Below are 27,850 nucleotides of genomic sequence, written 5' to 3'. Positions count from 1 at the left end.
TTATTCAAGTAAAATTTTAATGTCTTCAGTCAATACAACTGAAAATGTAGTGTAATTAAAGGGCATTTCCTGCTAAATTTCAAGATACAGGTTGTGGGCCATTTCTGAGCAGAAGCATCAAGTCCTATTGAATATTCAGTTTATTAACTAAGGTGACAGACAGTATTATGGCAGAAGGTGAGGAAGAGCAATGAACAGCTCACAGAATTTGGCTAAGAAAGAAAACAAAAAACAATGTAAATAATAAAATAGCTACAGGTATTAGTAAAATAAAAATGCAATCCCAAATATCCACCTCTTAAATTACTAGAAAAGAAATTACAGATAAAGTTACGGCAAATACGGTCTTCACAGATTTGGGTAACTTTATTTGTGTTTTAAAGTGATTTTTAAGCCCTATATCCAATGAAACCATCTTGAGAAGCTCTATGAGGAATGGAAATTTAGATGTCAATTAACCCTTTACTTTAAAAAAAAAGAAAGCTTAAATTTCTGAATGAGCAAGATTCACTTTTGTAGGTAGAGGCCCTGCTTCTTCATGGTCTTCAGTTTTAGATCTAACAACCACAAGAGAAGAAGATGGATATCTGTTTAACTTTTGTTCGTTCACAAATTCCAAGTCACCATAGATACTCAGCTTCTGCAAAAGAAAATCAATGCACATTAACAATTTGGATAGTTAAGAACCTCTCTGAGTATGTCTTCAAATAACAATTTAATCTAGGGCATTTGGTAAAACAAAAAATTCTATAGACATCCTCAAGCATGAAGAATGCCTTTAATTCAGTGTGACTGATATGTGATTTAGCCCTCAATCAATGGCCAAAGAAAACTTTTCCACATGTCCCAACTTAAAATACTTAGAAGTATTAACAACTAAGTATCAAGAAAAAATTGCTCAGGTTTAAATGGAGTTAGTGTGATCAAATCAAAAGCACAGATTCTGGATATTTAATGTATTAGGTGATCAATTCCTTTAAGATCTTAGCTCTTTTAACAAAGTGATCAAGTGATTTGGGGGTAAGTTTTGACTTAATACACTGGAAAAATATATTTTAAAAGGCTATGAGTAGAACAAAGAATACACATGAAACGCTTTAATACGGATACAAATCTCTTCATAAATGTATAAAAGCTCCTCAAATGATCACTGTCATATCCAAGAGGACACCACAACAAAAGAATGAAAGCATAAAATAGAATCAGTGTAAATAACCTAAAACTCCCTGGAGTATAACAGTTATGTCTAACACCTACCAAAGTAGGTCTATTTGGATTAGGTCTATCTCCTAAAGGCTTGGAAAAGCAAAGTGAAAATTTTTTACTAGGAAATGGGTAGATTTTGTTAACTCATACAGCAACATATCTCCGAATCTATCAATTAAGAACTGAAGTGTTGACATTCAGGGAAACTGACTAGAATGTAAACAAAAACCACCTAAAAGTACTTGATACCGGAAAAGTATTTTTAAAAGATGCTGAATAAAGAGCACTTTCAGGAGATTAAGTATCTACTGATACTGCTTGCTACATGCTACAACATGGTTGAACCTTGAACATATAATGCTAAGTGAAAGAGGTCAATCACAAGAGACCACATTTTGAGTGTTTATAGCTCAGGGTGGTGGTGGTGGTCCTTGGGAGCAGTGGGAGTGACTACTAATTAAGTATGAGGGGTTTTTTTGGTGTAATGAAAATGTTCTAAAAGTGATTGTCATGATGGCTGCTTACTTGGACATGCTTCAGATGTGGTCTGCTGCTTATAGTTTCAAGGCAACGACTATCCTGCAACAAGGAGGGAGCCCAGGACCTTATCCTTTTCCAGTATGAGAATATCTTCCAGAAAAATTCAGTGGTTGATGGATTAGACAGATACAAATCTGATATAATGTGGCTTCCTTAAAAACCAGAATTAACATGTCACAATTTGCTCTGGGGCACTGTGAAAGAAAAGTTTTCACAGCTTTACCTAACAGCATTTAAAGGCCTTGAAACAGCAACCAGAACTGTTGCAATGATTTCAAACATCGAAGTGGAAGAAGCTATCTAGAACAGGGAGAAAGTATAAAATGTGTGCAGAGAAATGACTGGTTAATCTGTAGTATGTATACTGATTTTGTGTCTACTCTGTATTCTCAAATTACCAATTAAATACAAGGGTACAATAGAGAGATTTTCAACAATGTTAACTTGATAAGTTTACTACCCAAGTATCCTTTATGAAAAAATTACTTAAGAAAGTACTTAAGCAAAAGCAATTCAAGAAAGCAAAACACATTAGAATACAAGAAACCGCAGTAGTTGAGAAGACTTAGAAAATGGGAAGAAAACTACAACAAAACAAAAGAAGATTCCATTAAGCAGAGATAGTGGGAAGATTCTCTTGGGAAAATTTTAAGTAATTCAGGTTTATATTTGCGTTTATGTGACTCTATTCACCCCTGTATCTGGTTCTATTTTGGATATTTACATAATCATAATATTGTAAACGCTGTCTACTGGATTTTAATTTTTCAAGTCAATCAGTAGCAAAGCATGGAAGTATATATACAGAAGAATTAACATTTACATTTTATTGTCAAGGGTCATAATAACTAATGAAAATTGACAGAGTATGGGAAGAAAGAGGGAAGGAAAAGAAGTAATAAGGAGTCAAGTGAAATTTATAAAGCAATCACTAAAAGTCTACAAAATTTACATTACAAAAACCAGAATGTGAAGAGATGAAGATGATGTGGGAGACCGTAAGAGGGAACCAAATTCCTAATCCTTCAGTAGGAAGACCTTAGATAATGTCTAAAGTTGATTAAAAAAAAAGAAGAAGAAGAAGAAGAAGATAAAATAGATAACAAGATAAAAATAAAATTAAAATGTAGTAATTACTTGGAAAAATTGTTTAAACTATTAACTAGTTTATCTGAGAAGTGAAGAAAAAGAAGACAATTGAGGTCACACGTATTACCTCTAAAAGTTAAAAGTAAATTTGTAAATATAGTATGGGCTACAGGCTTGGCTCTGCCACTAACCAGTTACATGATCATGGATAAGCTCCTTAAAGCTCTAAAACTCAGTTTCTTAATAGAATTTGGATTTAAAAACTGTGGCACTTATATTATTTTCTGATTCTTTTATCAGATTTAACACTTCTGAACAGCAAAGTCCTGGTCTTTTTTTTTTTAAGACAAAGAAAATAATGCTTATTACAATTTAAGACCTATTTACCCTACTTACTGAGTCTTGGAAGCCTTCATCATTTCACTTTGTTTCATCTTGATCATAATATTCTCAATTGTATCTCTAGTCTATTGAATAGAGTCTGGCACACAGGAAGGTATTCAAAAATGTACACGATTTACTAATGTGAACATTGTTAGGAATCTTCCAAAACTCTTCTTTTCTTCTTCTCCATTTCTTTTCTATAGAACTGCATCTTCTTTACTTTGCATACTTTGGTTTCCAGACAAAATAAATAAAAAACCCCATTATCACACATTCAAACCCAATGTCAAATGTGGGAAGAGACAGGTCTTAAGGCCCTTGTATCCTGCTTTAGACAGAAGACAGGAGAGAAAAAGACCCGCTCAGAATCAGCAGAGGGAACCAGGGGCACTCTGGGCCACTGGGGAAGCCATGGGGACACTACACAGAGGGCACAAGGTCTGCAAGTAGAAATTCCTAATCTACTTGTTCCAAGAGAAAGGCATCCTCATCACCCTCGGGGAGGAGCTCATCAGGAAGAGCAGCACTGGGTTCTCTGCTGTCACTTCATTTGTATCAACGTTGAGACCTAACTTGACTACGAGGCAGATATGGCTGGAGTGGGTCTGGGCATCCTCAAGTGAGAAGGCAGAAGAGGAAGTGCAGTTTTAAACATCAGTACCACCAGGTCCTTGACAATCTTGTCATTCTCATCTGCCTCTGCCATCTGCTGCAGTGTCTCCACAATGGAGTGGTCAGGGTTGAGCTCCCAGTGCTTTTTGGCCATCCTACAGCCCATTGCAGAGTTATCCCAAAGTGCCTGGGCTTTCATGATCTGCTCCATGTTAGCTGTCCAAGTGTAGGTGCTAGTCACAATGCAGCAGGGTGAAGACTAAACCCTAGTGGAAACTGTCACCTATTTTTTTTTAAAGATTTATTTAAGGGGGGGGGCATAAGCAGAAGCAAGGGAAGAGGGAGACAGAGAATCCTCAAGCTGACTCCCCACTGAGCGAAGAGCCTAATGCAGGGCTCCATCCCAGGACCCTGAGATCACGACCTGAGCCAAAACCAAGAGTCAGATGCTTAACTGACTGAGCCACCCAGGTGCCCCAGAAATTGTCACCTTCTTATCTAAGATTTCTTTCATCAATTTACATTGGTTCTCAAACTGGGCCTTGCTCTCCTCCATTTTCTTCTTCTCCTCTTCATCCTCAGGCAGCTCCATGCCCTCCTTCGCAACTGAGACCAGCCTCTTCACATCGAACTCCTTGAGCTGCTGCATGCAGTATACATCAATAGACTTGGTCATCCAAACTAACTTAAAGCCCTGCTTCCACATTTGCTCCACAAGAGCAGAGCTGACAACCTGCTCTTTGCTCTCACCAGTGATGTAATAGATGGGCCTCTAGGTCTCTTTCATGTCAGACATATTCTGAAAGAGAAGTCTTCTCATCTCTAGACTGGGAGGTGTGATAGTGTAGCAGCTCAAAAAGGAGTTGCCAATTAGTCGAGTTCTCATGGATTCCAAGCTTTTAACCTTTTAGAGATTGGCCTGTATAGTTTCTTAGAGAGTTCTCCTTATCTTCTGCCAGAGCAAAGAGCTCAAGGCATACATTCAAAGTATTTTTGCAAATGACCTTCAAGATTTTGGTCAGCGGGGCAGCCTGGATGGCTCAGCAGTTTAGCACCGCCTTCATCCCAGGGCGTGATCCCAGAGACCTGGGATCAAGTCCCACGTCAGGCTCCCTGCAAGGAGCCTGCTTCTCCCTCTGCCTGTGTCTCTGCCTCTCTCTCTCTCTCATGAAAAAAATAAATAAAATCTTAAAAAAAAAAAAAGATTTTGGTAGGCTGCAGTGTTTCTCAGGCAATGTTCAGGGGCAGGTCCTCAGAGTCAACCACAGCCATTGATGAAGTTGATATACCCTTGTAACAACTCATCACAACTGTCCATGATGAAGAGATGGCAGACTGAGTTTGATACTATTCTTTTTATTCTTGTTCTCAGAAATCAAAAGGAACCCAAAAGGAGATGAACAGCAATGCTCTGAATTCCAACTCACCTTCTAGAGATAAGTGCTTGACTACTAAGTAGTCTTCCCAGTCACTGGTAAGGCTCCTGTAGAACTCCTGTAGAACTCTCCATATTCCTCCTCCTGAATGAGGTCATCACAGGTTCTGGTCCAAATGGGTCTCCTGATAAATATACTACTCTTTAATCTTCCTTTTCTTTTTGTTGTCCTTCCTGCTATCACTCTCCTCATCTGAACCCACACCTTCAGTCTTGGGCTTCTCATTATCTTTATCTTCTTTCTTACCTTTCTCTTCCTCTGTCTCATTATCAATGATTTCTTTCTCTTGTTCCTTCTCCAAATAAAGGGTGATGAGATAATCTACGAACTGTGAGTGCTTCTTCACCACGTCTTTGATCAGCCTCTTCCGAGTACTCTGGTCTTCTTTAAGGTGGAGGATCACTTTGGTAGCCCGGCCAATGGGCTCACCATGGTCCACATATATAGTGAAGGAACCCCAGCAGAAGACTCCCAGGCATACTGCTCATCATCACTATGCTTTGTGATCACAGCTACTTTCTCTGCTACCAGAGAGGCAGAATAAAAGCCATTACCAAACTGTCCAAGCAGGGAGATGTCTGCACTAGCCTAAAGAGGTTCCATAAATGCTTAGTCCTTGGCAATGATTGCCAAATTATTTATGAGGTTGGCTTTAGTTATGTAAAGGCCTGTGTCCACCAAGGTCAGGGTGTGTTCCTAGGGGTTGGGGACATCAATTTTCAGTTTTTTAACACTGTCCAACTTGAAAGGGTCTATCAGGCTCTCATAGAGAATCTTGGCCAAGGCACCAGAAGCATTACTGATCAATTCCCAAGGGAGAATTTCCTTGTTGGAATGGAAGGTATCGATGACACGAAACATGAATTCGGCAATTCCTGCTTGGAAGGCAGAAGTCTCCACTCCTCCTCTCCATGGTGCACTTCCTCAGGCCTCATAAAGGAGAAAAGCTGCAAGCACTACAGACCAGGGTGGGCAGGGACTGGGTCTGGCTTATACTCTGCAACAAGGCTGCATGAGAGTGGCTCAAGAGAGCTAAAACCCTTTTTCACTGACCACATGAAATCAGAGGATCACAATCTTGACAAAAAAAAAAAAAAAAGAAAGCACAGCGATGAGGAGATAACACCAATGAAGCATCTATATCACCACCTGTTGCAATAGCAGATTTATGCTGGATCTTTAGGAAGAGCTTTCCAATCCTGCTGCATCTTGTTCTCCCATGTCAAGGTTGACCTGCCTGACTAGGACCACTATGAATGACAACTCTTTATCTTAGGTAGACAACTCAACAAGACAAAGTGTCATCCCAAGAAGTTTCAAAAATGACATAAAAAATATGAAACAGGAAAAAAATAGAGAAATGAGAATCAAAATCTAAGTCAAGCCACTCAAAAATGATACTGCTTTAAGATCAACCAAAGAAATGAGTTATTTGCCAACTTTTTGTGGTCATTATAATCAAATGATATGATGGGTACCACTATGTGCAAAGCAGGCTCAATTATTACAGAGCTTTCTTAAACAAGAAAAACAAAGCTGCTTACAAGTTTCTAAGATCACACTTCTATCTTATTACCACCATTTTAAACTTTGTTTGTAGTGACTGAAAAGGAAGCTTTTTCTATTTTATGTTTGAGCTCCCAGATACTAGGTCAGTACTGAAAAGACACACATTCAGCAGGCTTATGATTTCCTACAAACATACAAGATCATATATGTAAATAATATAACAAAATATACATAACATTGCTCACACGAGTTATACTTGTGGAACTTAAAGTGAAGTTGCAAGTTACTATGAAAAGGGATAAAAAATGACTTTTATTTCAATAATGAAAACAATGAAAAAGCTTTATGAAAGTGCAAAGAGGTAGCTTTTGGTCAAGAAAACTGCGTAACTTTTCTAATGCAGTTTTTAGCTATTTTTACAGCAAACAGAGGAAAAACTATCAGGGACAGAGCATTTACACTGAAATGTATTTTGAAACAAGAAACAAAATATTAGTATGTATTACAAATTACTTATGCTGAAAAGAAATCCACTAAAATGGAAACACTACAGGGGTGCCTGGGTGGCTCAGTTAGTTAAGCATCTGACTCTTGGTTTTAACTCAGATCATAATCTCATGGTCCTCAGCCAAGCCCCGTTCTGGGCTCTGCACTCAATGAGGAGTCTGTCTCAGATTCTCTCTCCCTATCCCTCCTACTCACACTCTCTCAAATAAATAAATAAACAAACAAATAAATAAATAAATAAAATCTTTAGCCTACAACAGTTTTGGATGATTTTTTTTGCCTCTTTATATGTACTTTACAAATTTCTATAATAAATATATGGCATCTCTAAAACAAACAAAAAAAAAGTATCTGAAACATTATTACCTAGCCAAAGTGGGTTTCATATAAAAAAAAAAAAGCCTAAAAGCAGTGAATCTTAAGGGGCTGTTTTCCATACATTTTTCTAGAATATATATCTCCTTAGAAAAGTACAGGCCTTTTGAGAGTGTAGCCATAATTCTGATTGTTAAGGATATGTAGTAGAATTCTAGAGAGGGGTGAGAAAGAAACATATGGCAGGTGTCTGGGGGACATAGAACTGCCGACAGAACTCCATGTGTTGTGTTGATCATAAAGCCTAAGGCTTTATAATCACAGGGGTCTAGGGGCATATGTGGGAACAGTGAGGTATTTCTCCAAAGAACTTGGAAAACAAGAGAATTTCTCACAGAATGAAAGCTGTACAGTCAAAACAAAATTTATTAGAGCAGTGACAATATCTGAAAGGAAGAGAAGATCAAGAGTCATCTGAAAGGGAGGGAAAGATCCCTAGGTCTGTAAGATGTAGCCAAAGCCACAAGGAGAAGAGGTCATATCCATTAAGTCGAGTAGGGGGACCAAACATTAAGATTCAAAGAATAGGAAGAATTCAAGCTATTTTTAAGTATTTAATAGTCCAGTTCTGAAAAACTGTGATATGCCCATCTGAGAATTGTTTGGATAAAAGAGAATTTAAGGATCCTGGCTCAAAAACATGAACCATGTGGTCCAGGTGGTATCTATTTCCTAGTGTCAAAGAGGGCATACAGGAGATCAGCTCCTGATATGAAACACATAATCAACTCTCCTATTTATGATTTCAGGCTAATTAAAGAAACTTCAGATTACCTGGCTTCAAATTTTGGTTCTGCCACTACTAGTAAGTGATATTGGGGCAATTATATACTCTTTTGCAGTATTCATATTCAGGAAATGGGGATAATGATAGCAGCCACCTCACAGAGTTACTAAAAGGACTGAATATGCCAAACCAACCCTGCTGGGATCTTAATCTTGGACTGCCAGCCTCCAGAACTTTGAGCAAAAGGACTGGATGTGCCAATTCAGATAAAACATTTAGAACAGTGCCTGGGAGAAAGTGCTCGACATCAGTCAGTAGGCCTGGGGACCAGGATCCAGGTTGTGGTAGATTGATCAGGTAAATTCCACCTGAGGCCAGCCATTCAGTCTTTCCTGACAATAACTGGATGAATCTCTATGGAATCTTTCTTTGACAAGGGGTACCTGGGGAGTAAGGAAAGGAACTGTGCTGATGATACAAAAAGGAAGGAACGAGGTACCACATGGTGGGTGGGTGGGGGTCAACAAAGATTTATTAATATGAGGATGTAGAGAGCATGAAGTAGCTCAAAAAGAAGTAATAGGCAAAGGAATTCCTATGTAAGATAAGTAATTTCAGTTTTATCAGGAACAACAAAATGATTAAAATATGGACATCAGAATTAACAAGAACACAAGTAGGTAATGCAGCAGAGAACATAATCAGTATATTCATATCATAAACAGATGAGTTCTATAGAAATTTACCTATTCTCTAATACTTCCACAATTCAAAAGTTCATCCCAAACCTAACTTTATCCATTTGATTTCCTAATTTAAGTTCTTCTCATCAAGTCAATTTTTTACACTACTTCCCTGATTGCTATTTTTTTTTTAAGAGAAAGAGAGAGCAAGAGAGGTCATGAGTGCAGAGGGCTCCACACCCAGCATGGAGCTTGAAATGGGGGTTGATCGCATGACCCTGAGATCATGACCTGAGCTGAAATCAAGAGCTGGACGCTTAACAAATTGAGCCACCCAGATGCCCCACTTGACACTTCATTCTTGTCTGTACTTGGGAAAATTAACCACCCTCCTCTCTCTGCTAATCTATGCCTCACTACTCATTTTTCAAAATTCAGGTCAAGACCCCCATTATCCAAAAGTCCTCCCTGACGATCTCAATACATAGACTCTGGTTTCCTTAACCCTTTATACATTTATTATTTGTACCACCTTATCAGCCCTAGGGAAGAGAGTACACAGGAAAAAAGAGTTGCAAGTCAAAAGATATAAGCTGAATTCCAGTCTCAATACTTTCACAGCCGTGCAAACCCAGGAAAGTTACCTAAACATTTTACTATCTACTCATCTATAAAATGAGTAACAAAACCTGCTCTAGAATATTGCTGGACATGGAAGATACATGGAAATATTTTGTAAATTTTAAAGAACTCTATAATTGTTAAGTTACCAACATTATCCTGTTCCAATTTCTGGCTGCTTTTTTCACACAGCATCTTAATAAAAAACATGAAATATAATATTATCATAATCATTACTCATACGTAAACCTTACCGTAAAAAGCCATCTTTACAGTCTAATTGTTCAAGCACCATTAGGCACATGCTAACTATTTATTATTAGATTCTATTTTAACGTCTCTCCTTTCTTCCTTTAAATCTTTTTCTGTAACACTTTGGAGGCACAAGAAACTAAAGTTTATTTCAGTTGGATTTGATTTCCATAGACATTATTATCCTCTATTTAGTTATATAAATAACTTTCTTTTCTTGAAAGCTAAGTTGAATCACCAAATTATAGCCTTTTCCCAAAACAAAAATCCTTTACACAGTTAGGTTTCTTGGGCCAGTTAAATTTTAATTACCAAGGAAGTCACAACAGTTCTCCATCTCTCTCAGGGTTAGATATCAATACACATTAACTCAAAATCACATACTCCAGCCTTGCTGATTCTAAAGCAGCAACTACTCCTTGACACTTGTGGCAATTAATTTAAAATTTTAAGCAGTTCTACAAGTCTCTCTTCTTTCAGATCACCTTAGAAACTGAACTGGTGTCAACAGGTTCTTTTCAGGCTCAAAAAAACAGGGAAAAAGAGAGAAACCTTACTCAAACCAGCCAATGTCTATGTCACTCTAGTATTTAGCACCATAGAAAACTAGGAACAGTGATTCTCCTGCTGCACACCTGCCATTTCCATGTGTGCTTAAAACCACCTAATCTGGGGACACCTGGATGGCTCAGTGGTCGAGCGTCTGCCTTTGGCCTAGGGCGTGATCCTGGAATCCCAGGATTGAGTCCCACATCGGGCTCCCCGCATGGAGCCTGCTTCTCCCTCTGCCTGTGTCTCTGCCCCCCTCTCTCTCTGTGTCTGTCATGAGTAAATAAATAAAATCTTAAAAAAAAAAAAAAAACACCTAATCTTTCATTCTATTAGTAGAGAGGCCTTGTTTTTCTAGTTAACCAATAAGATATGTATTTATTTATTTATTTATTTATTTATTTATTTAAGATTTTATTCATTCATGAGAGACACAGAGAGAGAGGCAGAGACACAGGCAGAGGGAGAAGCAGGCTCCATGCAGGGAGCCCGATGTGGGACTCAATCCTGGGACTCCAGGATCAGGCCCTGGGCCAAAGGCAGATGCTCAACCGCTGAGCCACCCAGGGATCCCACAAATAAGGCATTTAAAATGGTAAATCACAAGGCTCAGTGTTCAAATAGCCAGCGGGCTGGAATTAAATTTACCTCAGAGGGAACATACTGCTCGACAGCTGTAGCGACAGTTGCACAACAAATCCAGAGCAATACCATCACCGAGAGGACAAGAGTTGTGGTTAAAATCCAGCCAGAGTTACTAAAAAACAAGTTAGTCATGTTAAAATTTCATAATATAAAAAACAGATTCTTAATAATTAAAGGCAATTAACCTTATGCACTTAGTTTAATAATACAACGGAAACTTCATTGTACTCCTTTAAAACTATTTAAAAAACATACCCAGAAGGAAATATAATAGCTTTTATATTAGTGTCCTCCATTTCTCAAGTTTCTGTATCATGGCTATCACTTTTATAATTTAAAATATCAGATATACTGGCTTTTTGCTAAATATATAAAATTAAAACAAATTATTTTCAAAAGTATTTTTCAATTACTAAATGAGATAATGCAAATCAAAGTGTACTGTAAATTGTATGCTTCTATACATATGTCATACATTATTCTGCGAGGCACTATAGTGATACTTCCTTTAAGAAAACCCAGTATCTCAAAAGATTTCAGGTATACAACAGGTACATTATGAAATGATCATTTGTTTTATAAAAGGACTCACAATAGGCTTCCAGAAATTAGTGTTCCTAGAATACCTCAAACAATCTGACACAATTTACTTAATTTCAATTTACAAGAGCACATCTTTTATGAGCCATTCTGTACCCATTATTAGTATATCTTAGTAAAGAGATAGTTATATTTTCCTTATGTTTAAAATATCATAAAGTCGGCCAGTTACAAGAATTAGCAACAGTTTTGCCCATAATTGATCTATTGTTTGCCAAACTGTATATTAAGATTCAAAGAATAGGAAAAAGTCAAGCTATTTTTAAATATTTAATAGTCCAGTTCTGAAAAGCTGTGATAATTACTACAGGCAGTCAGGCAGTCTGATTTTCACATCTGTGTTCATCCAGTACTGCCTGATATAGAGTCTATACTTACCACCATAACCCATTCACTTGATGGCTTGCCCAAACTTGAACATGCCAAGGAAAATGTATGCACAGTTATTATTTGTCTCCCAGCAAAAGAGATAGACACTGGAAAATGCACTGCATCTAAAAGCAGGGAATATCTACATGGTGTTGTAAGTGTTCCAATTTAGAGAGAAAGTAAAAAATATTTAAAAAAAAATTTTTTTTTAAGATTTTATTCATTTATTCATAGACACACAGAGAGAGAGAGGCAGAGACACAGGCAGAGGGAGAAGCAGGCTCCATGCAGGGAGCCCGATGTGGGACTCGATCCCGGGTCTCTAGGATCACACCTCAGGCTACAGGCGGCGCCAAACCACTGCGCCACCAGGGCTGCCCATAAAAAATATTTTTAATGAAAAAAACACCCACTTTACATATTCCAGCCTAACCCAAGTACTAAGGAATTTCCTTCCAGGAAATGAGAAGGATATATTTGATATCTGGATTCCAGTAACAGCTAGTTAATTAAGCAAGAAAACTGGGGCTCATTTTAGAGTCCATCTGCTTCTTCCACTTCCACAACAAAACAATCCTATAGATTCTTAACTGTCTCTGTTATCTCTTGTTTCCCTTGTCCATTACCTAATTCAGACCTCATAAGTGCTTGCAGGATTTACCACAGCTCTTCAACTTGATCTTCTATCCTTCACATAGATGCCTCTTCCCATACTTAGATTTGATTACTTTCCTTCTCCTATCTAGTTCCTGTCCACTCAGTTTGGTCTCTGATCTAACTCTCCATACATATTAATATACTTTATATATTTAGTAGAAAGCCAGCACAGCTGAAAAAAAAATTAAAGAAACATGCTACACTAGTCAAAATCTCTTTTCATTATTTAAGACTTATTTCTATGTCCTCTGTCAATTCTTCCTTTGAAGGTATACTCCTTGTACTCTGTATATGAGGTGTGTATGATATATAGCAATCATCATTGCTTGTTTATTGTTTGCATGTCTGTCTCTATCATACTAGACCTGAGAACTCCATATAGGCAGACACTGAACATCTTTCTCTAGGTCCCACGTCCCTGACACAGTTTCTGGTATATAACAGACTCTCCGAAAAGAAATGGCAAGTGAAAAAAAATGAGTTGACCTCAATTTCCATTCTGGAAGCTAAGGGTACCTCCATAACAGCTATGTTGTACTATAAAAAAGCACTGCAGTTAAAAGTCAAAAGACCAGATTCCACTGAGGCTAGGTGATCTTGCATGTCATCACAAAAAACTCATGATTCTAGGAAACAGACACCTGTGCCAGAACTGGATGAGTAGAATATGCAGAATTAGAAAAGCTAGATTTGAACTTTAACGTGATGGATATATAACCTTAGGGGTGGGCAATTCATCTCTGACCCACCTACTTATCACAGGTACTGTTCTTTTTTTTTTTTTTTTAAGATTTTATTTATTTATTCATGAGAGACAACAGAGAGAGAGAGAGAGAGAGAGAGACAAGCAGAGGGAGAAGCAGGCTCCATGTAGGGAGCCTGACGTGGGACTTGATCCCGAGTCTCCAGGATCACACCTGGGGCTGAAGGTGGCGCTAAACCGCTGAGCCACCCAGGCTGCCCCACAGGTACTGTTCTAAGAGTCAAATGAGCTCACTGAAGGGAAAGGTATTTTAAAGAGTTATTTTTTAAATTAAAATGTAGAATACTATTATAATTCATGTTTATGCACAGAGCCTTCTAGGCATTAAAGTTCTAGTTATAAAATTAGTTATTTCTTAAACATTTACAAAATTACTTTGAAAATGTTAGATTTAAAAGACATAAAATACAATGACAAAATGCTAAAGGATAATAAGTCACCAGTAAGATGCCAAGTAGTACAGTATTGAGAATAAACTGTAACTTAAGATTGATTACTTAGGTTTCATAAGACTATCAAACTGCAACAAAAATCCTAAATATCGGAGAGAGAAAAAGTATACCTGTATTCTGCCAAGGTCAAAAGGAGGTTTAGAAATGAAAGGAAGGGAAAATTTAAAGTTAAATCCTCATTTTCTTATCCAGTCTTTAAAGACTGTGTTAGGTAAAAGGAATTAATCTTTAGGTACCAAAATAACCCCACTGATACCTGATAAAACCTGTCAAGAAACTACTTTAATTATAAGAAATTGCAGGAAGCAGGCAGTTTGGACTACTAGAGTGTTACACTAGAGACAGAACAGCCCACCAGAGCATACACACTGTGAGGGCAAGCACTTGTTTACCACCTCTACTCAAATGCTTGGCCTGATATCTGACACAGTAGATAATTATCAGTAAGTTCTATGGGCCACTGTTCTCTCTCTTTTGAAGGGGGTTATGGAGGTAGATGAGGAGAGCTCATATCAGAACTCTTTGGAGGAAGGGAAGTATGCATATTTTAATAACCCCACTCAACCTTCAGAAGGCTTAATATTCCTTCCTAGGAGAGCATAAAGTACCCATTACTCCTGCCTGCCTGCTTTCCCCTGCCATCTTTAAGGATCCTTGGCATACAGTTGATACTCTTTAGTATAGAATACAAAGCCCTCCTTAATCTGTACCCCTCATCTACCTTCTCTAGCCTCAGGTGCGGTCTTGTAGATAAAAACAAAAATCCAACCCCAAACCATTCAGATACACTTTAAAGCTTGATTTAAACATATGGAGAAACATATTTCTTAACATAAATCAGAGAATCTTAACAAGAACAAGAATGCTTTTGTACTGGGAAGAAAACTAGCTGCTTGAGTTTTATTACGTGGTATGTGTATTACCTTTTAAATAAACTAAAATAGGGATGCCTGGGTGGCTCAGCGGTTGAGCGTCTGCCTTTGGCCCAGCGTGGGATCCCAGGATCCGGGATTGAATCCCACATCAGGCTCCTTGCAGGGAAGCCTGCTTCTCTCTCTGCCTGTGTCTCTGCCTCTCTTCTCTGTGTCTCTCATGAATAAATAAATAAAATCTATAAAAATAAATAAATAAACTAAAATATCAAAAAGTACAAGTTGGTAGAACAAGGTAAGGTAAACAAGTTTTTTTAAATTTCTGAGCAACTAATATAATTTTAAAATAAAAAGGAATGTATCTGTCTGATACAAGCCAGATTTTATCTCCTATACATACAAATAAACAGGAATACATACAGAGATAGACATCTTAAAAAGCCATCACTTTCTCCATCTTCAAGATAGTTCCTATGGGTTTGTGAACTTCTCATTTGCAGATCTGCTGAAATAATAAGGTACAATTTATGATATCCTATATCCCAAAAGCTAGTCTCAAATGACTACTCCTAGATATATACACTGTACAGATACCCAGCTGCTTTTATAAGTATAATCTGATACATTGATAATAAATGCAAGTTCCTCTGGCATGTTAAAACTGAATGGTTATTCTATCACATTATGGATTTCCTATTTTATTTGCAAAATCTTATGAATGAGGACATTTTAAAAGGTAAGCTCAGCTTTAGGTTGATGTTTTATGTTCCTACAAGTTAAAATTTATTCCTAGCATGGAAATAAAAATAGAACAAGAACTCACACTTTTGGGGTAGTTTCACTATTTGGTTAGTATATTAGGAAATACCAGAATACTTCATTAGTTCATAGTCAAAATATCCTTCAAAGCAAGCCACATGTTTTTAGAATAATAATTCGCAAAGTGTGATCCCCAAACGAGCAGCATCAACAAAATCTGGGAACTTGTTAGAAATGCAAATTCTCAGGTCCTATCCCAGATCTAGTAAATTGGAAACTTTGGAAGTAGGGCTCAGAAATCTGTTTTTTAACAAGCTCTCCAGATCCTAAACTACTGTTTAAAAATTATTTGTTCACTTTCTATTAGCGTAAGAACAATCATACAACCAAATCTAAACCACAACCAGATTTGCTAATGTTGTTATCCCAAGCTACTTGAAATAAAACTTACAGGACATTTTGCTTAGCGACGATTCTTTCAAATTTGTAGGCTCCTGCTCCAACTGTGGTGCATACTGGATTTCTGGCTTAGACTAAAATGATAATGAAAGCAATTAAGCCATTTGTACTTCTTATGCTTTTCTCAGTAACAAGTTCTATAACACATCATCTGTATAAACATTCAAATTGAGAAAAAGTAACAGAAGTATGGTATAAAAAATAAAACACATTAGCCACAATATATTTTAATTGCACTTCCTAAACATCAGAGCCGGTGCCTTGCAAAGAAACAGACAGATTTCTGGCATCGTCAAGTATTTAGTCAGTTTAACTTTCTGACAACATTAAAAAAAAATTAAAAAGCAGGGACAAATTACAACATACTGCATTAAATATCATATCCTGCAAAAATGAGTGCTAATTCTAGTAGATCAAGAATAACTTAGCAGACTGCCAAAATTTTGAGCTAAACACCTATTATCTCTATTTTTCTCATCTGAAACATTCCATTCTTCCCTAAGTATGCGTAATTCATACATTACAGCTAAATACTCTATACTTTTCATCCTCCATACAGCACAGATCCTCTGGAGTGGGAGTTTCTCCAGTCTAGTTATGCTCAAGTTGATACAAAGAGAGAAACAAAGTGAATCTTGTATCTAATCAGGAATGAATGAGGGCTTCGCTCTGAGATTTAACTTAAACTTTAAGCTAATTAGCTTTAGGACATAGAAATTTACTCATGAATTTAAAGAGAAAAAACTCCTTATGTTTTACTTATTACCAAATTATGTATAAAGGACCCAAGACTCAGGATAGTGCTAAAAATCACATTCTAGCCTTACAGTGAGCCATTCTATTACTAGTAATAATTAAAAGGTTTAATTATTACCTAAGAGAAAGTCTCACAACATAGCTTGTGATACATTTGAGGAATTTAACTACCAAATTAAAAGAAAAATAGCATATCCATATGTGATATATACACATGCCATGATTTATATTCAAAGTATATTCATTACTCTTATCTCTCATATCTAGAGGTTTCATTTTATCAATTTAACCACTATAAAATTTAGAAGATTCAGAGTTCTTGAAAAGGACCAATGGGCTTGAGAGAGGCTTCCAACAGGCAGAGAGAAGTAACACTGTGTTTTGATGCCCAATGTTTTAATGTAGGCCAAATCAGTAATTATTATTTGGTAATATATATGGCTCTATGCCAAGACATTCATTTAAGACATACACATTTACTGTTGTTGGTATTTAGATGAATCTATGAAGCACAGTTGTTACCTGGAATATAACTATTTTTCCATCATCAGCTTGAAGATAAAAAGTCCATGAAGAGGTTATGAAGCTCTGGGCAGAGTCCATCATGTCACTCCAGAATGACCTTACCAGAGTTAGAGGGAAGAGTAGGTGCATTTTTGGCATCAGGGACATGAGCTTAAAAACAAAACAAAACAAAACACTGAATCATTATTTTAAAAATATATAATTTTTATATATGTATATTCAAGAGAGCAAACATGGGGAAGCCTGGGTGGCTCAGTGGTTGAGCATCTCCCTATGGCTCAGGTCGTGATCCTGAAGTCTCGGGATCCAGTCCCACATTGGGCTCCCTGCATGGAGCCTGCTTCTCCCTCTGCCTATGTCTCTGCCTCTCACTCTCTCTCTCTTTCACTCTGTGTCTCTCATGAATGAACAAATATAATCTTAAAAAAAAAAAAAAAAAAGAGAGCCAACTTAATCAAGTTTCTCCAAATCGTTACTGGGACAGGGACTAAAAAGTTAAGTGTTTCTACCACAACAACTAGCATTAAACAGTTTCCTACGCAAATGAACTGTGATAAGGCTTAAGATCCCAGGCTATTGGATGCCTGGGCGGCTCAGTGGTTGAGCGTCTGCTTTCCGCTCAGGATGTGATCCCAGAGTCCCAGGATCGAGTCCTGCATCTCCCTCTGCCTGTGTCTGTCTCTCTCTCTGTGTCTCTCATGAATAAATAAAAATAAAATCTTAAAAAAAAAATCCCAGGCTACTTCATTTTGCCACCAAACACACATATAAACTACCTGTCACCTCTATCAGAATAACAGGCTTTTAGGGCAGCCCAGGTGGCTCAGCGGTTTATCACCACCTTCAGCCCAGGGCATGATCCTGGAGACCCGGGATCAAGTCCCACATCAGGTTCCCTGTATGGAGCCTGGCTTCTCTCTCTGCCTGTGTGTCTCTCTCTCTCTGTCTCTCATGAATAAATAAATAAAATCTTAAAAAAAAAAAAAAAAAGAATAACAGGCTTTTAAATCAGGTCCAAAATTGTGAAGAATCTTAAGATATGATTAAAATAAGGATTAGCAAGGCCTTAAGAGGTAGAAGGGGCAGAGACTAATTATACCATCCTATCTTAATGCTTTCATGTAAAACAAATCATGTTATAATAAACATTGATGGAAAAGGGGAAGGGAAAAAAAAATCAACCAAAAGAATATATGCATAAAATAGAGACATCTGATAGCAGGGCAGTGTGATGAGAGTATTTATGGGCTGAGTATATACAGTAAGCTACTGATTTTAACATTGATGGGTATCATGTCCTCCCAGTTCTGACTTCTTTACTTATTTAGCAGCAGTGGGCCCCTCCAGAGCATAAGTATGGGATACTTTTTGCTGTACTTTAGGGAGAGCCTTGATTCTGCTATATTTCAAAAGAGAGGCATTATGGAGTAAGAGATCAATTTGTTGAATCAAAAGATCTATATTCATGATCCATTTTTCCCACTAATAGCTCTGAAATTTTTCACTGATTAATTCACCAAACAAGTATTCACTGAGATTAAAAATTTTAGGAGATCAGGGATCATGTATATTTTATTCAACAACGTATACCTATGTTTAATCTGTGTAATCTATATAGGACAGAGGTTAAAAATTGATTAATACGTGTGTATGGAGAAAGGCACTTAACCCAAACCTGGGTGAGAAGGTGTTAAGAAGGCTTCACGAAGGAAATGATACCTGCCCTGAATCAAGGGGATTCAATAAAAGGATGGGGAGTAGAAGGAACAGAACCATGAAAGAACTCATCATACTTTAAAAATTAAGAACTGTTCAGTATGTATACAACTAAGAGGAAAAAAAAACAAAAATGGCTCTTAAAAATCAGAAAACACATCTAACATTACCTGTAATATGAAAAACACAAATTTAAAATATATTAAAAGTGGCACACTGTCAGGAGTTGAGGAAGGAGAGAAGTGGGCATGGGATTTCTTTTTGGGGTGGTAAAAATGCTTGGAATTAGTGATGATGGTTGCAAAACTTTGTGAACATACTGACAACTACTGAATTGAATATTTCACAAGGGTGAATTTTATAGTATGTGAATTTTATCTCAATTATTAAAATTTGGTACAAATTCCACAGAGAGCAATTTTGCTCTACTTCTCAAAATTAAACACACAAATATTTCTTGCTCAGCAATTCTACTGTGTTTTTATTCTATAGATATAAATGTGAGAGGTGTGCAACATTGCGTATAAATGAAAAAGATTAGAAACAACCTATATGTCCAAATAAGAGATTGCTTAAACAAATGATACATCCATACAATGGACTGTACAGTGAAAAAAAGAAATGGATATTCTTTACGTATACTTGTATTTTAAAAAAGAAGGAATATATGTATCCTTGTATCTGCATAAAATACGTCTGCCTTAGTAACCCTGGCTACATGACAAGGAAAATTGAATGGCTAGGATATACAGGGGTAGGAGATTTTTTACTACATACTCTTTTTACCTTCTGAATTCTATACCATGTGGCTGTACTTCCTATGCAAAAGCTAATAAAATTAACAAACTTTATCTAGTATATTTGGAGTATAGAGTATGAGGGGTGGGGAAAAAAAGATAACCTAAGATAAATAATCAGGAGCCGGACCATGATAAGTGGTTTGGACTTAACCCTGTAAGTGGGTCCTGAAGTATGTAAGACAGGAGAATGACACAGTGAGATTTCTATTTAGAATATAAATATCTGAACATATACTAAAGGATGGACTAGAAAGGGTCAAGTGGGAAAATAGATTGCAAGTTTAGCAATACAGACGAGAAATGATGATGACCTAAGCTAAGGCAATGGCAGTTGGGGTAGGAAAAAAATGACTCACAACTATGAACTTCTTTCTCTGAGCCTCAGTTTTTTCATATGCAAAATGAGGATAATATCATTATTGGACCAAGAGAAAAAACTAAAGAGATTACGGATGTAAACGTAACTTTTAACAGCGAAGCATTATACAAAAGTAATTATGCAAGTGACACTCCTATTTGCAAACATATAATTTGTTTGCTGAAAACTAATTATAAAATATAACACTAAAATAGTATCTAAGTGGGCGATAAACATTTCAATACAAATCAGTGCAATTTAAGCAGGCAATTCTGAAAGGCAGTATTGTTTCATACTTGTTCTTGTCTCAGTTCAGCGAATGGCAGCTGATTCTGGCAACCAAGATGGCAAGCATATTGCTCATCAGATTGGGAATATGCTTCTGTACATGCTGTAAGAGAAAAACAGTCAAATTACAAGGAAAAGAGACAGAAAGAGAGAAAAGGAGAGAAGGGAAGGAAAGAAAAGGGGGAAGAATAGAAAAGAAGGGATTTGGCATTTTATAAAAAAATTTCTTAAAAAGCGTTTTATCAATATGAATTTTCAAATTCAGTAACAGTAGCAAAGATATTATTTTAATAAACTCTGTATCTTCTACCTCCCACATGTCAGATGGTTCAGGTATAAACCTATTGATTCTATACTCAGGCTCAGGCTATATGATGACATTCATAAAGGGATCTTCACCACTATGGTATGCAAAGTGGGAAAAACACTGGTCTGGCATCCTGAAGTTTTGGCTCCATACACATCTGGCTGTGTATATGACCTAGGCTGTGTTTTTTAACCTCTCCAACTATTGATTTCTATATGTTTAAAATGGAAATACCAAATTACCATCACCTATGTCATAGAGTTGAACCAAACAATATATTTTAGTGATTTACACAAATACACAATATTAACATTAAGAACTAGATCACTTTGCTGAGAAACAAGGATATTCTCATAGCAAAGAAAAATAAAACAAAGCAATTAATCTAACACCCTAAATTCTGAGAAACTGAACTTAGAATATGCTCTACAGCAGGATTCTAAAGTTGAAGTGGGTACACACCCTCTTCATTTGGTTCACTAGAGCTGGTTCTCTCTTGTGATATATAACACTTTACCACTGTAACAATTTTTCTTTCCAACCCAGTCATATATTTGTAATATATTTCTCAAAGGTGCTAGACAATAAGTTAAACAGCATTATGCACATATGAAGGTGGCCAGTTGGAGACTGAACCACAAAAAAACAAGGTCATGATATCAAGGAGACTTAGACAGAAGTCATGGCAGAGTGACAGGGAGAAAGGTACCTCCTGCTACATTGAATAAACAGCATCATGTAATGAATGGAGGAAATTCCATTACGGTTTCTTTAAAAAGTTAAATGTCAATTCTGTCTTGATTACAGGTTTCTTTTATTAAATGCATCTCTTTTAGCAAAAGGTAAGAACAGTGGTTTAAGAGATGACAAAGATTCTGGTTACTTCTTTTATCGGCATGACCCACAAAGAATACACTATTAAATAGTGAGTCAAAGGCTTGATTCAGTAAAAACAACTTGGAGCTAAATCAACTGGCCTGATTGAAAGGCTTAGGAAAATTATACTATCCATTGAAAAAGTAGTGATGAATTATGAGAAGGGTAATTAAACCAAATGCTTCGTTACACAAAGGTGTCCTAGCCATAGTACAAAATAAACGTTGTCTCAACAAATAGAAGTAGCCTCCACTTTTCAGAAGTTCATATCTATTTTTACAAACCAAAAGAAATCTGAAGAGGATTCATGCTTTCATGAAAAAAAAAAAAAAAGTGAAAACAGCGTTCAGCATTTGTTTTGTGGCTAGCCATTACAGAGGCAGCACACACTCCTGAGCAGCAACAGTGGCACTGCCAAGCTCCTTCCCTGGGAAATACGCTCGGCATCAGGCCACCATAGCTCTGAACTGTGTAAGCATCTGTATTTTATCTTGATTTATTTTATGCATCTTAGCAAGATGTGTCCTAAGGTATTAGAAAAGACTAAGAGAGGTTATTTTTTGGATCTAAGAGCAGTCAAAAAATTTTCCATATAAATTAATGGTAATTGCTTCTTTGCTTTATGCCATTTTGGTTTAGGAGAGGTTTCAAAGGAATGCTCTACTTTCATATAGCAGGGAACCCTAAAGATGAAATTTAAAGCCCATGAAATTTGTAGCAGCAGCTGATTAAACTCTAAATTCATAATTCTTAAAATATGTTAGAAATTAGTTTAAACAACATGCCTATCATTTTCTGAGGAACATATATAAAGAGTATTAACACAACCCAAAAAACCCACAATGTTATATACTTTTAGCATAGCATCTTACCAGATTCACATTCCATTTTGGTCCGATTTAAATCAATTCCATCATCCACAAATTGACAAATTGAAAACAGTCTGCAACCTCTCTGACATGCATACAACTCTTCTTCCTAGGGAGTTCAAGAAGAAGGAGGATTACCAAAAAAATATTATTTTTCCCTTAGGGGGGGAAAGTTAAAAAGAAAACAAAGTTAGTAGGTTTACTATTAAAATGTCCAATAAAAGGTTATAACCGAAAGAAATACGGTAGGAACCAGGTAATACCCAAGACCTTTGCCATAAAAAGAGGATTTAATTTCTTATTTTAAAAGTGATACTCAAGAAAGAAACCTAGTGGGGGGGAATATATATATGTATATATATATATATATATATATCCTTTTCCCATATTCCAAGGTTACGTTTTGACGGAAAATTTTAAAAATAAAAATAACAGTGACATAATCAGAATTTTAACAGAGGTAGAAATGAGTAAGCAAGTACCTTCTGATGAATGACATACTTCTGCCACATAAATATTTATAATTATCAGGCTTCTCAGGAAAAAGGGTCATGACTAGCTTCACATGGCAAATAGTGTAATAAAGGCCCGCAAGAAGTGAAGCATACATCTATGAAAAGTGTTTTTAAACTTTGCTTACTTTGACTGAAAACATAAACAAGAGCAACAGTGTGGTGTACAGGAAAAGCCTCTGGAATTACCAGACCTGGTTTAAAATCTTTCAGGTGAATGACACTGCATAAGTTACTTTACCTATCTAAATCTCAGTTTTCTCATCAGAAAAGGAGATAATGGCTATACATAATCTCCAAACCCCTCAATAATGCTGGAACATAGCGATTCCTGGTATAGTCCCTGGGACACAGATGGTGCTCAATAAAAGGTAGTAGTGTTAATCACGATAACAGATTTTTAAAACAGAGGACAACAGTGATAGGCAACATTATCTATCTATGGGAGCTCAGGATAGGGTTGATTCTTCATTACTGGAAAATGTGAACTGCTTAATAAAACTAATGACAATGTCTTCACTAAGCTTTTGTTACATGAAATACACACAGTGTTTAACACAACTAGTACATGTAAGGGAGTCCCCTCAACTTACTGTGTGATCCACTGTGTACAAATTGGCAGGCACCTAATAAGGAAGCAAATAGCATGTGCATATACCAGTTAGCAACCAATGGAAGAGAAAGGTATGCATTTCTTTACAGCAGAAGGATTAGTAAGATTTATGCAGCACCAACAACCCATTAAGAAGAGATGGCTGCAGTCTGACGTTAAACAAGTGTTGCAATTTTGAAGCTAGCATGTTTTTTGAACCTCAGTTCTGGTTGCATTTATTGTTAAGGTGAAACTGAAAGAATTTTAACAATTAAGATAAATTTCATACCTGAGTAGCTTTTGAAGCTTTGTAAAACAGTGGAAGAAATTCTCTTATGTATTTGGAGCACCACATCTCCTTATACTGCACAGAGGAAGCTTGAGCTCATTAGTATGAGCTATAATGCATGCCATTGCATTTTCAGGTAGGTTTTCTTTCCTTAAACCAAGCCAGTAAGCCCCCCAGTCCTATTTTCAAAAGAGAGTATGGCATGCTGCAAAGAGCCTAGATCCAGGAATCAGCCCTGCTTTGAAGCTCAGCCTCACCACTTATTCTGTACAACCTCTGGCAAGTGACAATTTCTTTCAGTCTGTTTCCTTGGTTGTAAGATGGGGACAATACTCTTATGACAAGGATTTCACATTTTATATACACAGTATCATGAATATTATGCTATACTATCTAACAAATAGGCATAATAATAATGTATTTAATGAGCACCCACAATGTGCCAGACACTATGCTAACACTTAAGGTATACAATGTCCAGCACAGAGTAGGGACTCAATTGGTAGCTATTAAGAATCATGTACTAGATAATATCACTCTAAGTAAACATTTCATGGTTTATGTATCTCAAATGATTGACAAGCTTATCTTAAATGTACCTTAGATTTAGAGCACAAGGAAATGTTGCTCCCCACAAAAATGAATGAAACTAAATAATCAGAAGGTACCTCAATGATAATTATCTATAGAATATATGCATTTTCTTGCTCAGAGCTAAGTCAAGCTAACTATTCTCAATATTTAGCACCACTGATACTGTATGTACCAAACTGGTTTTATGTGCTAAGAGTGTCACATGCATTATCTTTAATTCCCACACCAGGTCTGTAAGGTATGAAGTTTTTGTTGTTGTTTTACAGGTGACAAAATGAAGTCGTGAGAAGTTAAGTGATCAGCAAAGATATACAGATAGTAAAAGTGGAGCTGGGAATTGGACCCAGGCTTATGGTTCCAGAGCCCACACATTTAAAAAAAAATGACCAGGTGGACACTAGTTAGCTTTGTTGTTAACATAACATAAGTCTCTTGTATTTGGACCCAGACAAATGATATAATTGTATTTTTGAGGAAAGTTAAATGGTAACTATATTGGAATTTTAAAATAACTACTTACAAACAGCTATCCTACTTTCTTGCAACAAATAATTAATTCTGAAAAAGAGTTGTTAAAATGAGATTTCTATCTTCCAGTTGCAAATACCAGACTGACAGGGCTAGGTGAGCTTCTAATTTCATCTGATTTCTTATAACGCACACTGCTTTTTCCTGAACTTCAAAGCACAATAATTCAGAGGGCCCATAGAAATCAGTGAAATAAGTAAATTAAATTAATTTTTAATACAACTTTATTAATAGAGGGCAGCAAAGTATAATCAGTTTTAGGGCTGAATTCCTACTACCTCACTACTTCTTAGCTATGTGACTTTAGGTAAGTCACTTAACCTTTCAGAGCCTCAATTGTAAAATCCTACTTTGCATGGTTGTGACAATTAGGGATAATGGGTATAGATCTCTCATCATACTGTCTAACAGAGTAGACAGTTAATAAGTTTTAAGTCCATCTAACATACGGGGAGCCAAATGACTGTTTCTGAGAACAGCTTTGACGAATAAGCAAAAATGATTTATAGATACCACCTCAATTGTTAAAAACTGTCAAAATAGTGGATAAAAGTACCTGAGGTTTCCAGAAATGTTTATATCCTTTAGTTATTCTCCCAGCTTTCTGGGTCATACTACAGGTTTGCTAGGAAAATCTCAAGAAAGGAAAAAAACACAACCAAACACTAGAAGGATACAAAATAAGTTTCCATTCAATGCCAGGCCAAATAAATCTTAGTGAGTTTCCTCATACAGTCTTCTTAATGATGAGAGGTTTATAAATAGAGAGGAAAGTAATGTATTCAGGGGCAGTACACATTGATTTAAGCTTGAAAGTCACAATCTCTCATTTCTCTCTCCTGATTGTTATATTAGTGTCTGACTGAAAATTTTAGGATAATCAATCTCCTACACTTTTTCTTGAAAATTGATAAAACTTGGGTGCCTGGGTGGCTCGGTCTGTTAAGTGTCTGTCTTTCGCTCACTGGGATCAAGTTCCACATTGGGCTCCTTGCTCAGCAGGAAGCCTGCTTCTCCCTGTCCCTTGCTGCTTGTGCTGTCAAATAAATAAAATCTTTTAAAAAACTCAGAAAGACGATAAACCTCATGCAAGGTAAAATGCTGCCGTACACAGATACATGGGAAGTGAAAGAATTCAGAGATTTTCATTTCAAAGACCTGAAAGGACTTGTCCAAAAGGAACATCCCATAAAGTTCACTGGCCCTCTCCTTTGTAGTCTGAGAGAGCAAAGAGGGCTAGCCACATGCTTAAGCCAACAGCACCGAGGAGATGAAGGGAAAACAAGGAGAAAAAGACCAGTAACAACAGCAAAAGCTCTTAGAAAGAAAGAAAAAGAAAGAAAGAAAGAAAGAAAGAAAGAAAGAAAGAAAGAAAGAAAGATAGAAAGAAAAGCAGTAGGGGGAAGGGAGCACATATCCAAATTATATATGGGAAAGGGTGGGGAGTCACCACACAATTTAGAATGTTGAGTAAACAGAGATCCTAAGACGGAAAAAAAAAAAAAAAAAAAAGACCTGAGAAGTGGAATGGGATGAAAGGACAGCATCACGGGGCGGGGGCGGACAAGGAATTTCAAGAAAGCAGGGTCACTCCCCTCGGGAAGCTGGGACCCTGACGCCTCCCCCCGCACCTCCCCCCCCCCTCAACGGCAGTCTCATTTTTAGACCCGCTCTGCACTGAAGGGTCAAGTTCTTTGCAGAAACCTAACTGCTGCCTCTCTAAGCCATCCCAAGCCCTAAGGCAGCGTCCTGCACACAGTGACTCAACCCAGGCGGAAAGCCCTTCCCGAGCGCCTCACACCTCCGAGGGCTGATGGCATACCTTTCTATCACGGTGGAATGGTCTCGCTTGCCTGACCCCCAGGACAGGCTAGGAGCTCCCGGCCCCGAGCGGCGCTCAGTCTACGTGCGTTACGAACTAACCTACTGTGGGCTTGCACGTCTGCTCCTGCGCCCCGCCCCCTCCCCCCTCGCCATCCCTTAACGCCCCGTGAAGGTGAAGACCCTGCATCCATCATCCATATCCTCCTCCTCCTGCCCCCGAGAGTGCTCGTCTCTCCGGCCGCCCAGCCAGCTGCCAGCGGCCAGGGGTCCGGTCTCGTTCATCTCTGCGTCCCCCAGCCTATTCCGCGGTAGATGCAGCACAAACTTCCGGTAATTACAGCAGGAAAGGGGTGCGGGGAGACCTAGGGAAGACAACAGGAGCTACACAGGTGGGAGACAGCGGTTGGAGGGTGTGCGTTCGACACCCAGGCTCCCAGGGCTGACACCGGTCGGGGAGGAGGGAGAGATGGGCGGCCAGGGGAGGGTGCAGCCCGGTTCGGACGGGCCCTACCTTGGGGTAGGTATGCAAGGGGAAGGTCAACTGACAGGCCCGGTGACAAGACGCCGTATCACCCAAGATCGAGTCAAATGCTTCAGCCGAAGCGGTCCCCGAGCCTCCAGCCAGGGCCATGGTCAACAGCAGCAGCGGCGGGAGTCCCCGTTGGGCCCTGACCCACAGGCTCCCCTTCGGCGCCGCCATTTTGTTTCCCTCTGTCACAGCAGCTCGGCTTGTTGCTGTTTTCTTTTCAGGGTTTCCTCCGCCTTCCGGGGCCAGCCCCTTCCCCGCCCCTCGGGCCGTCGCTTCCGCCTCCGCCGACTCCTCAGCTCCGCCCCGACCCGCCCGAAACTGCCGCCTTCCCGCCCCTACTCCGGGTCTGCGAACCCCCAGGGGAGCAAGAAGAACTAGATCCAGTCATCGCGAGTGTTAGAGCGACCCGTCCTCCTCTGAT

The 27,850-nt window shown here is 37.9% G+C and overlaps 2 protein-coding genes and 1 pseudogene across 12 annotated transcripts in view; 1 reads left to right on the top strand and 2 right to left on the bottom strand.

The window, feature by feature from the left end:
* TMEM59 (transmembrane protein 59) lies at window positions 1-27,819 on the bottom strand. Of its 10 annotated transcripts, none has more exons than XM_049110417.1 (10): window positions 27,412-27,730; window positions 23,667-23,699; window positions 22,565-22,670; window positions 20,518-20,612; window positions 17,345-17,497; window positions 16,059-16,140; window positions 15,269-15,353; window positions 11,139-11,247; window positions 9,839-9,884; window positions 1-640 (listed from the first exon to the last, which is right to left on the bottom strand). In XM_049110417.1, the coding sequence occupies exons 1-10, from the start codon at window positions 27,598-27,600 to the stop codon at window positions 621-623; spliced, it is 918 nt and encodes a 305-aa protein (XP_048966374.1). In that variant the 5' UTR covers window positions 27,601-27,730; the 3' UTR covers window positions 1-620. The 10 variants fall into 10 exon arrangements, with proteins under 10 accessions (XP_048966374.1, XP_048966375.1, XP_025283482.1 ...); XM_049110418.1 differs by having other exon boundaries at window positions 341-640; window positions 15,269-15,350; window positions 27,412-27,725; XM_025427697.3 differs by lacking the exon at window positions 9,839-9,884 and having other exon boundaries at window positions 341-640; window positions 27,412-27,819.
* Window positions 647-9,832, bottom strand: LOC112647065 (heat shock protein HSP 90-beta-like; annotated as a pseudogene).
* Window positions 27,057-27,850, top strand: part of TCEANC2 (transcription elongation factor A N-terminal and central domain containing 2) — a 36,448-nt gene continuing 35,654 nt past the window's right edge. For both annotated transcript variants that reach the window (XM_025427708.3, XM_025427707.3), the window contains exon 1: window positions 27,057-27,230. The gene's annotated coding sequence lies outside the window, so the exon portion shown is untranslated. The remainder of the gene's footprint in view (window positions 27,231-27,850) is intronic.

This window comes from Canis lupus, chromosome 5 (assembly GCF_003254725.2).
Source record: "Canis lupus dingo isolate Sandy chromosome 5, ASM325472v2, whole genome shotgun sequence".
NCBI lineage: Eukaryota > Metazoa > Chordata > Mammalia > Carnivora > Canidae > Canis > Canis lupus.
The sequence above is the reverse complement of the archived record's forward strand: the minus strand, read 5'-3'. Positions and strand labels throughout refer to the sequence as shown.